Source organism: Chinchilla lanigera, unplaced genomic scaffold (assembly GCF_000276665.1).
Source record: "Chinchilla lanigera isolate Chin_1 unplaced genomic scaffold, ChiLan1.0 scaffold00061, whole genome shotgun sequence".
NCBI lineage: Eukaryota > Metazoa > Chordata > Mammalia > Rodentia > Chinchillidae > Chinchilla > Chinchilla lanigera.
The window spans coordinates 1,135,482-1,147,283 of record NW_004955462.1 but is presented as its reverse complement, the minus strand read 5'-3'; the positions used below and the strand labels follow the sequence as shown (position 1 = coordinate 1,147,283).

The window sequence follows — 11,802 nt, the reverse complement described above, 5'->3', positions numbered from 1 at the left end:
CAGGCAGGCGCTTACGCCTTAGCTATATCCCCAGCCCATGAGCTAAGCATTTCAACTTGTTGTTTCCTAGAGCTCTAGACTGGTCTTAGACATAGAGCTTGCCAGAAGGTACTGTAATAGCTGATGTTTTCTCTTCTTCCTTTTGTAATGTGAGCATGTGGAGAGAAGGGGAAACACATCTGTTCATCATTTACCTCTTCTCTTTTCTCTCTTGCTGCTGGTGTCTGGCACACAATGTGTATGGAAAGGAAAAATTCAGTAGCACAGCTACTCTTTAGTAAGCCACTTCACATTTAGTTCTTTACCTGAAACTTGTACAACTGACTAGTTCCTTCCTTTATAAAGTGCTAACAGTGGTACTATCTGGAGGATCAAATGATATTTACCAGTACATTTCTGCACTTCTATAATCAGTATGATGGTCTACTGCCTTATGTGTAAGGGTGTTGCACAAAGACATGGTACATATTCTAGGCATCTACAGGAACAATATGGGAGAATAGGACACAAGATAAAAGATAAATAACAAGAGATACTACTAATGGGCACCAGCTTTGCTGAACAGGAGGGAACATATAGAGGGAAGGAGGTATAAATATTAAAAGATGATAAACACCTAGTCAAAAACTTTATTTTGTAAACAGTAGAGACCAAATCTGGCTGGGGTGGGGGGGGGTGGTAGATGTATAGAAGGAACATGTGGCTAGGCATTCAGACTCCAAAATTAAGACTGTGTGATTTTAACTGCCACCTACAACTGTACAACTTTGGGTAAATTAATCTCTCAAGGACTCAACTTACCCATGTGCACAACACAGACAGTAATAGCTATTTCAGAAGGGCATCTGAGGATTAAAGGAGAAAAACTTGAAAATATGCAGATAGTGTGCCTATTACATGTAAGCTTTAGATATGTTTTAATTGACACTTCCATTATTCTATAAGGCATTATTTAGGAAGAGTAATCTTACAAAGATGGGTGGTCAGGAACTGAATATGGAAGAAACTCGAGGCGGAAAAGCCTGTTAGAAGGTAGTAACTGTTCCAGACTATAAGAGTTAGGAACAGGTTAAATGGGAAACATACTATGAAGGAAAACCTACCTGCATTGGTGATTGACCAAAGAAAATTTACCTCTGCAGGGACAAGAAGAGGAAGCCAGAAAGGCAATACCTAGGAGACTTGGCAGAACCACAGAAAGAGCTAATAGTCTAAGGAACTTGCTTTGGATCTGGTTAAGGGGATAAGTTCAGTACCAGAGGTGTGCAATGTGGATTTTAGCAGATTTCTTACATTTGTGACTGAAGTTGGGGAATATGTCAGAACTTTAAATGTAGTCTGAGGTACTGGTAATATAGTTCTAAGTAGAGACTGGAGAAGTAGAGTATCTTTGGGTATGTTTATCCAAAGCACCAGATGATTAAACCAGTTCTTCTATCCTTCAGTGAGAAGAGGCAACCAAATTCAAAAGCATGCCTGTAAGAGGTAACTGCCTGGTTGCCATTACCGCTCCCGCAACTCCCTGTAGGCATCTGCATACATCTGACTTCATGCATTCCGTGTTCTGTGGTGCAGAACTTTCTAGACTCTTACCTGCAACTTGTACAACTGACCAGAGACCTTTTATTGAGAAAAATGTAATCTTTGCTCAGAGGCAACCATGAAAGACGTGCGATCCTTTCAAGACAAATAAAAACCATTTTCCTTAATTTCTACAACAGAATATTGTCTTTGTTGCTCAAACAGATGTTTATTGCTCTTCAACCAATGCAGTGATTACTTCAAACAGCAGGGTAAGATCTCCCATCTAGTTACCTCCATTAACATTTTGCAAGGGAAGCCAGTAAAAAAAAATTCTAGCATTGGTGGTTTTAGTCAATCCATAAGAATGTTCAACATATCTTTTCCTTTGTTTTGAGGGTTAATAATTATAATATATATTTTATATATGTGAAATAACTCTCCCTCTTGGTTATAGCTCCATATATCTAAAGGAAAAAATGGCTACATAAATCTATCAGCTCACTGAGAGTTCCTGAATCAATATTTTATATTATACTTCATGTTTGTGATTTCATAGCTAGAAAAAAATTAATGAATAACATTTTCCTAAGAATACATACTAGTAGTTTGGTAATATTAAGGGATTAAATATGTAACTCAAAAGTACTAAAATTGTACTTTCCTTACCTTTCATAGCAAAGCAATTTTGTTGCCTTCTGTTTTCCGTTAAAACATACACATAGTGGTTCATTTATTTGACTTGTTACACTTAAAAGCTGAAACTGGCTGTCCTACCAGCTTTCCCTTGCTGAATTAATAATGGCAAAATAAACTTGAGTTTTCACTATAAACAATCCCTTTTAGATGGGATTGTTAGCCAGTTTTTTTGGGTGTGTGATACATGGTCTCATTATGTAGTCCAGATTGGCCTTGAACTAACTACATAACCCAGGCTCGTCTTAAACTCATGTTGTCCAGCCTCAGCTTCCACAGTGTTGGGATTATAAGCATGTGCCACCACACCCAGCAACAGCTAATGTAGTAACTACTTCAAACATCTTATTATTGACATCTTGCATAGTGCAGGGGATTTATTACAATTGATAAACCACTACTGACACATCAACTACAGCCCATAGTGATGTGCAGTTCTGTGGATTTTGACAAATGTATGTATGATTACAATATCATACAGAACGGACTTACTGCACAGTAAGTCTCCTAGGGTTCTTATATTCATCTTTTCCTCCCCTGGCCCCTGGCAACCACTAATCTTTTCACCATCTCCATAGTTTTCCCAGTGTGTCAGATAGTTGTAGTCATACCACAAGCAGCCTTTTCAAAATGCCTTCTTTCACTTACCAGAGGGCATGTATATATGGTTCCTCCATGTTTCCCCATGGCCTAGCTAATTTTTCTTACTGAATAATATCCATTGCATGCATGTAGCACAAATGCTTATCCACTCTCCTACTGTAGGACACTGTGGTTGCTTCCAGGTTTTGGCAGTTACACACAAAATGTCTATAAGTGTTCATATGCAGGCTTTGTGTGGTCTTAAATCACATGAATTTAAATTGTAAGGAAAGAATCTGCTTCATTTTGTAAGATACTGCCAAACTCTTCTATAGTTGCTGTAACATTATGCCTTCCCATAAGCAATCAGTGAGAGTCTGGTTGCTCCACAGCCTCACTCTCTGTATTCTTAGTGTTTTGGATTTTAGCTATTTTAACAGGTGTGTAATGGTGTTTTGATTTACAGTGCCATAATAACATCTGATGTTGGATGTCTTTTTACATGCTTGTTTCTGAACAGTATCTTGCTTGGTGAGGTATTCGTTCAGAGCTCTTGCCCATTTTCAATTCATTTTCTAAAATTTTTTTTTTTGGTCTTTTCTTGACACAGGGTCTCGCTATGTAGTGCAGGGTGGCCTTGAGCTCACTTTGTAGCCCAGGCTGGTCTCAACCTTGCGATGATCCTCCTCCCTCAGTCTCCCGAGTGCTGGGATTACAGGCATGTGTCACCATGCCCGGCTTGTTTTCTAGAGTATTTGAGCTGGGGTATATTTTCAATGCAACCATTTATCACATGTGTTCTATGGAGATTTTCTCCCCATCTATGGCTGTATATTTATGAAAGGTGTTAAGATTTATGTCTAGATTATTTTTGCATGAGTATGTCTGGGGATTATTGAAAATCCCTTCTCCATCAAACCGAATTTTCTTCTTTGTTGAAGATTAATTGAAGCCAGATGTGGTGGTGCAAATTTATAATCTCAGCACTTTGGAAGGCAGAGGCATGAGGGTCACAAGTTTGAATCCAATCTGGGCAATTTAGCAACTCAGTGAGACTCTGTCTTCAAAAGGTAAAAACTGGGTTGGGATGTAGCTCAGTGCAGAGGCCCTGAATTCAATCCCCAGTACCAGCAAAACAAAAATGTTAGGTGATTTGGGTGAGTCTATTTCAGGGGTCTCTATTTTGTTCCGCCCATCTGTTTCCATACTGTCTTATTTATCATTGTGTTGTAGTAAGTCTTGAAGTTGGTAGCATCAATCCCCAAGTCCACTGGCTATTTTAGGATTTTTACCTCTCCCTATAAACTTTTTTTTTTTTAAGAGTTGCTTTTTTGACATCTATAAATAACTTGTTGCTATTTATTTTTATTGGGGATTACACTGAACCTAGAGATCAACTTGGAAGACCTGAAATCTTGAGACTGTTGAATCATCCTCCCATGACCATGAACTCTGTCTCCATTTATTAGATGTTTTTTATTTCACCATCAGAGTTTTGTGTTTTCCTCATATAGATCATGTACATATTTCACTGGATTTATACCTAAGTCTTTATTTTTGGTGCTAATATAAGTAGTAGTGTTTTAAAATTTCAAGTGATAATTGTCCACTGGTGGTATATTAATATTTGTAATTTGTATCTTCTGTTTTAGTTAATCTGATGTTTATCGGTTTTATTGATCATTTCAAAAAGCTAGGCATTCATTTTGGTGATTTTCTTCTACTGATTTTAATTTCATTGCCTTCTACTCTAATTTTTCTCTCTTTTTTTGAGACTGGGTCTCTCTGCATAGTTTACCCTGGCCTTGAACTTGTGGTGATGCTGCTGCTTCAGCCTTCTAGAGTGCTGTGATTACAGGCATGTACTCCCAGGCCCAGCTTTTATTTCTTTTCTTCTGAGTATTTTGCATGCAATTTGGTATCTTTTTTCTAGTTTCCTACATGGGAACTTATTTTACTAACTTTAGATCTTTCTACTTTCCTATACATTATTCACATTCAGTGCTATGAATTTCCTCCTAAGTACTGCTTTCTCTTTAGTGCTTTTCCTGACCCCTTGATAATTTTAATTGATCATTTTATGATTCAATTTTCTCTCATTATTAATTACACTGTTCTAATAATTTCCTCTGAAGAGCTTCTTTTAACATTTCTTGCAAGGCAGGTAGATCTAATATCAACAAATTCCCTCAACTTTTGTTTCCTTGAGAATACCTATTTGTTTTTCACTTTTGAAGGTTGTCTATGGATATAGACTTGGAGGCTGGTGGTTTCTCTCTATAAACATTTTAATTACTCCACATTGTAGTACTCTCCTATTGCTTCCCAAGTCTCTTCTATCCCACCTCTGGCTTCTTTCAATATTTTTTCACTGTCTTTGATTTCCTGTGATTTTTTGCTTAGTCATTAATTTCTGAAAAATTTCAGCCATTATTAAATATTTCCTCTCTTGTCTTCTCTTCCTTCTCCTTCTGGTATTCTAATTACAAATACGATACACTTTTTGAAGGCATCCCACATTTTTTGTATACTGTTTTGTCACTTTTGTTCTTCTTTCTCTTTGCTATTTCAGTTTTGGATGTTTCTATTGACATTTCTCTAAGCTCAAAGAGTTCTTTCCTTCGTTAGTTTCCAGTGTATTTAATGAGCATTTTTCACATCTATTAACAATATTCTAGGATTTATATATTTTTCTACCCTCTCTCCCTCTTACCCACCACCCCCGCCCCCACCCTCTATTTTATTTTTGGTTATTTCTTATAGTTTACATCTCTGCTCACATTACCTAGCTGCTCTTACATACTATCCCTTTTTTCCATTAGAAACCTTAGGGACTTAACCATAATTGTTTCAAATTCCCAGGCTCATATCTTTAGTTGTATCTGGTTCTCATGCTTGCTCTATCACTTCAGATAGAATTCTTTGGCCTTTGTTTTGCCATATAACTTTTTTTGTTAAAAGCTGGACATGATATACAGTAGTAAGTAAAAGGAACTGAGTGAAATAGGGTCAGGCTTTGTGCTTACCTAGTTAGGAGTTAAGCTGTTTACTGTTTATCTGTTGATGTCAGAGGCAAAATTTCAAAATTGATCCTTATCTATCCTATAACCTTTGGGTTTCCACAGAGACTGCTTAAATAAGGTCCCAGACAATGACTGCAATGTTTTCATCTGTAAGCCCTCATATTCTGCAGGGGCCCTATGTATGCAGTAGTGCTAAGGTATCAGGGGAGGCAAAGCATCCTGTTGTCCTGTGATAGTCTTGAGCCTGCACCTTGAGGCTGTGACCTTGCTAAGCCCCACCCTCTTTAGGTGAACAGAAGAAGCCAAGATGAGGCTGGCATGGGGGTTTCCCTCCTCCCAAGTCAACTGGGTTCTGGTGAAGTAGATTTTCTTGAGGGTAGGCCTTGTTAAGAAGAACAGATTGTTCTGGTGTATATTTCAGAATGGCTATTTTCCCCTCCCCAGCCAGAAGTATGTAGAAGGGCATCTTTTTCAGTCTTAAATGTGAAAGTCAGAAGGCTTCCTAGAGGCAAAACTCATAGAAGTGTGGAAGTTTTCTTAAGATTGGATCCCAGAGTTGGTAACTCTCAAGTCTGAACACACTTAGCTTCCAGCAATTCATCACATCACTTAATTTCTCTCCCTTGTGGCTGGCCTCCAGTGGCTGGCTCCTGAGCAACACATTACAGTATTTATTGTAGTCCCTATTCTGCACAATAGATCTATAAAGCTCACTCCTCCTAGCTGAAACTGTGTACCCTTTGATCAACATTTCCCTTTTCCCTACGTATCCCCTTTAAGTGAGATCATGTACAGTACATTGTCTTTCTATGCCTGGCTTATTACACTTAACACAGTGTCCTCCATGTTCATCCATATTATTGCAAATAAAATAATTCTCCCTGCCTGCCTGTGTGTGTATGTGTGTGTGTGTGTGTTGACCTTCACAACGAGATACATCCCTATCCTTTTATTTTTTATTTTGAGACAGAATCTCACTAAGTTGCTCTGTTGCCCAGACTGGGCTCTTGCAGTCCTGCTGCAGTCTCCAGAGTGCTAGGATTTCAGGCATGTACCACCATACCCAGCTCCCCTGCTTTTCCAAGGCTGAATAGTATTTCACTATACATATACTTTTTTTAATCCACTCATCAATAATGGTGGTCACCTGGTTGCTTCTATAGCTTAGCTACTGTGAATAATGCTGTAATGAGCATGGGATACAGATATCTCTTCAGTAGACTTAATTTAAGCCAACCATATGGACTTGCTTTCATTTGTAATCCTTCTAATTATCATGCAAATCATCTGGTCACAGGCTTAATACGCCCATTCTTGTTATTTCCAACTTTGGATCTGCTGGGTATTTTTACTTGAACAAAATAAAAGGATACCTCCAATACATTAAATGTGATTCCATTTGGTTTGTTTCTTTACTTAGGATACCATACTAAAGAAATCTATTTTCTCTAAGATAAAATAATAAAACAAAATTTATATTAGAAACTATGAACAAAAATGAAAAGAAACATAATCCCAGCTACTTAGGAGGCTGAGGCAGGAGAACTGCAAATTTAAGGCCAGCCTGGATGACTTAGTGAGACCTTATCTCAAAATTTAAAAAGAAAGAGAGAAAGAGATGGGGGGACACTGGGTACCTCAGTGGTAACACTTACCTAGCATGGGTTCAAACCCTAATACCTCAAAACAATTCAAAGAAAATGTTTGTTATTTTAGAAATTAACAAATGTTCTCCTTGGGGTATGTGAGGAAATAATGAATCTAACATGTATCTAAATTACTGTAGAATTTGTACAGTGTATTCTCTTGGCATAATGATGACTATTCAGGCATGAAGATAACTAATTTGTACAGTATGTTCACTGGCATGAATTAACTATTTTGATTTCTATTTAAAGACATATGTGTATAATCAAGTCTGTCTAGGAGAGATATGATAGGAGATCTTTTAACTTTTAAATGTCTTACAACCTAGATATTGTTTACTTTTGTAGCTTGTCTGGTACTAGGTAATCTTACAAATTTGCCCCTAAAAAATATGGTAAATCCCTTTCTATCCACCTTCTTGGCAAGAACAACTTCTAATTCCAACATGTATTGGTCCCTGTTAAAGATATTTGCTCACATTTACCAAATTAATAAAACATATCTTACTACCATGCTTATATTAAGCTAAAAGAGCTTAATATAGAAGATACATACTATAAAATTAGTCGATCATATATGAACAGTGTAAAAGATTGATAGGCAAAATTTTATTTTCTGGTAACTACTTTTTGTCATTGTTAAGATATAACCTGAGCTAAGAAGAAAACAGATGTTCTTTTTAGAAATTAATAAACTATTTACTATACAAGCCCATATACTTGCAGTAAGTACCATGAAAAAATTGAAGATAACACTGAATGGTTATAAGGAATTTAGTGAGCTTAGTGTCATGTATGCCAGTAATTTTTTTCACATGTCCTGATATTAACTGAAAGCTCACAGCGCTCAGATGAAAAGAGCTATATAACTTTGGTACAATTATTGTGGCTGCAAAAAACCTACAGCATACACACAAACACACAACTCCAAAAAATCCATTTTAAATGGATGAAGGAAAACAATACAGTAATATAATTTACTTTAAAAATATTTCAAAGACTTTTTTTCTGATTAAATCTGTGACCACTTCATCTTTCTCCTTCACAAAAGGTTCTTATAATCAATCAGGAGAGCTGACTGTGGAAGCACATGCCTGTAATCCCAGCACTCTGGAGGCTGAGGAAGGAGGATCACAAGTTTGAGGCCAGCCTGGCTATATAGTGAGTTCAATGCCAGCCTGAACTGCATAGTGAGACCCTGTCTCAAAACACAAAAAAGAACTAGAACAAAAACAAAAACTGATCAAAAATAAAAATTCCATCTAATTCCATAAGCTCTGTCATGATGTCCCATGCTGGTGAGCTGCATGAACAGTGCAGCTGCTTGCACAAACAACAAAAAAACCAGAGAATTCATTATCCGCAGGGTGGCAATCAAGCATTCTATTTTGTGAGTTCATGGAAATCCACGAAGTTTTCTTTTTTATAGATGTACTTTCTTTCTCCTAAAACAAGGATAATGAGGCAAAATATTTGAGGGAAAACAAATAAGACAAAAGTACAGGTCTTGGAGGAAAAAAACCTGACATTTACCAAGAGTTTGGGGAGATGACACGCCGACAGTTATATGATGCAGTCCATGACATGGATTTGTAAGGTGTCTATGTCAGGCAGGACCTCCCCACACTTGGGGCAAGCATGGATCGGAATACTCTGGGGTTGCTGTTCCTGCCAGTTCCTGTGGTCAGTTCCTGGGAATAAGCAGAAAATGAAATTTCCATTAGCTCTATCTCACAAGCACTCTTACTTGATTTTAAAAACAGCTGGTTAATTTGAAATCTGTTAAACTCTGTAATCAGTACCTAGCAGAATATGAGTGCACGCTTTAGTCCTCAATGGAAGCTATCACCATGTGCACAGAGAAACAGAAGTCTCTAGACCCAACACTTGCTTCCCTGCTCTTTCAGGATTTAAACCATATTCCAAGTTCCAGGTCTGTGAAAATATATGGTTTCAGTTCTAGGTATAGGGCAATGTGTGTTCTAATAAAAACTAACGTGTGCATGACAGAGAGGGAGAAAGAGATGAATGAGAGAGCGTGTGTGGAGGGAGAAATCACGCCGGCATGGGAGAGGCCCCCTGGAGCAGCATGGATCTTCTCAGAAGCAGTCATCTCATTTATTCAGCAGAAACTTGCATGACCTCCAGAATGTGCAGGAGACCACTGTGTGCTGGGCTACTGCTGAGATGGGGCAGCCACGTGAGAGAAGCGGCAGTGGAGTGTTAGGTATGCGGGCATGGGGGGATGTTCTGTGGGACTGAGAGAAGGGTTCTGACTCAGCTCGGTGCAAAAAAACTTCTTGGATGAGATGGTTCCCCTTGAAAGGAGCCATACGTCATCCAAACACCATCATCGAGGAGCAACTGAAGAACAAGCCGTATCATTTCCCCCAATTCTGGAGTTATGCAGAGGCTGAAGCTTAAGTCAGTACTGCAAACAGATCCCAACTCTGGTAGGACCTAGATCCCTATAAACTGCAACCAATTCTGAGAAGTACCTCGGCTCCCTGGGTATCTCTCTGAGCTCACCTTTGTGGAGCAGTACAAACCATTTTGGTGCTTTTAGAATCTCATTATGGGGCTTGGTTCATCATTGAAAAGGTCATTTTTGGAGGATAATGATGATAACCTTTAATATGGTTATCGGCTTCGAAGTTCATTATTTGCATTAAATATGCAAGACTATTAGGATAGTTTGTGTTTGGCAAACGTAAGAAGCTGGCTCTTTCTTTCTTATTAATTGATTATAATTTATTGGTGGTTCTGGAACCTAGGGCCTCATAGGCAAGTACTCTACCACAGAGTTACCTCCCAGCCCGAAACACATTTTCTCAATACATGTATTCACCATAAAAAGCACGGTTTCTGAAGTAGGGAGTGTTCTAATTGTCTCATTGCTTGATATCAGGGGTCAGCAAACTTTTCCTGTAAAGGTCTTGAGAATAAATGTTAGGTAGGCTTTGCAGGTCATAAAACTGCTGTAGTGGTGCTCACCTATAATCCCAGCATTCTGGGAGGCTGAGGCATGAAGATCACAAATTCAAGCCTAGCCTGAGCAACTGGTAATTTATGCGACCCTGAATCAGAAATTGTAAAAAAGGACTGGGGATGTAGTTCAGTGCGTGACTGTATCCCAGTTGAGTCTTTTTTATAAAAACAGATGTCAGATCAGGCGTGGCCTGTGGGCTGCAGTTTGCCAAAACCTACAATGGATGACAAGCAGAACCCCAGCACTGCTACTGATTCTTGATTGGGAACGCTGGTGCCTCGACTGGCACTTTTCTTTTTGCTATGGTCCAGGTCTCCCGGCCCACACTGGCACTGTTATTCCAGCCCGCTCATGGTCCCCTCAGCCTTCTTCCTCTTTGCCTATAAGGAGCTTAGTCATTTTCCTTTATCAACCCATCATACTCATTTCTACCTTTGCCCCTTTACTCTCACCTTTTCTAAATCCTTGCCTGGAGGTTGAGCTCAGAGTTACACCTTCTCCCGACCTGTCTCAATAACCTGTGCCTTGGGGCTGGGGATTTAGCTCAGTGGCAAAGCGCCTGCCTGGCAAGCGCAAGGTTGTGAGTTCGGTTCCTGGTACCGGGAAAAAAAAACAAAACAAAACAAAACCAATAACCTGTGCCTTAATAATCTGCCTTTCATCTTGTCCTCACCTCTATTCTTTTTTTTTTTTGGTTTTTCTCTGGTACCGGGAACTGAACTCACGACCTTGCGCTTGCCAGGCAGGCGCTTTTTGCTGCTGAGCTAAATCCCCAGCCCCTCACCTCTATTCTTTTATAACCACGCATTCACCGTTTCACGTGTGCACCCTGTTCCCACTACTCCGCACCCTTACAGGCCTAACCTTGGCTTACACCTCTCTGTTTCCAGTCCTGGCTGAGTGCCCTGGAAGACAGCAGACACTTAAATGACTGCTGATGACAGCAACATGAGATGTTTCAAGAGCAACTGCTGTTCACAGCAATTTTATTAAGAAACTAAAAAATAATAAGAAGAATTTTTTTCTGGTTTTTCGAGGCAGGGTCTCCCTGTGCAGTCCAGGCTGGCCTTGAACTTGCTTAAGTAGCCCAGGATGACCTCGACCTCACAGCAATCCTCTTGCCTCAGCCTCCCAAGTGCTGGTATTACAGGCCTGTGCCATTATGCCTGGCAAAAAAATCTTAGTCCTTTGTTTGAAATTTTATGAGCAAAAAAGCTTATTAGGATAATGAATGCTAAATTTATACTTGTAAAAAATTTTAAGATTATAAATGTATCTCCAAACTGATGTTTTTAAAATGTAAAGTAAGTAAGTAAGCATTTGCCTTACAGAGTTATAAAGAATA

The 11,802-nt window shown here is 38.9% G+C and overlaps 1 protein-coding gene and 1 long non-coding RNA gene across 7 annotated transcripts in view; one reads left to right on the top strand and one right to left on the bottom strand.

Annotated features, from left to right (window-relative positions):
- Nucleotides 1-1,720, top strand: part of LOC102009472 — a 5,320-nt gene extending 3,600 nt beyond the window's left edge. The window contains exon 2 of the long non-coding RNA XR_263087.1: nt 1,446-1,720. This is a non-coding gene — a long non-coding RNA (uncharacterized LOC102009472). The remainder of the gene's footprint in view (nt 1-1,445) is intronic.
- Nucleotides 1-11,802, bottom strand: part of Optn (optineurin) — a 52,174-nt gene that overhangs the window by 3,008 nt on the left and 37,364 nt on the right. For 3 of the 6 annotated variants that reach the window (XM_013521445.1, XM_005398090.2, XM_013521442.1), the window contains one exon: nt 9,032-9,159. In XM_013521445.1, coding sequence (XP_013376899.1) covers nt 9,032-9,159 — 128 coding nt within the window. Of the gene's footprint in view, nt 1-8,824; nt 9,160-11,802 lie in introns of those variants that run through there. The other 3 variants (XM_013521443.1, XM_013521444.1, XM_013521446.1) reach the window with 3 other exon arrangements.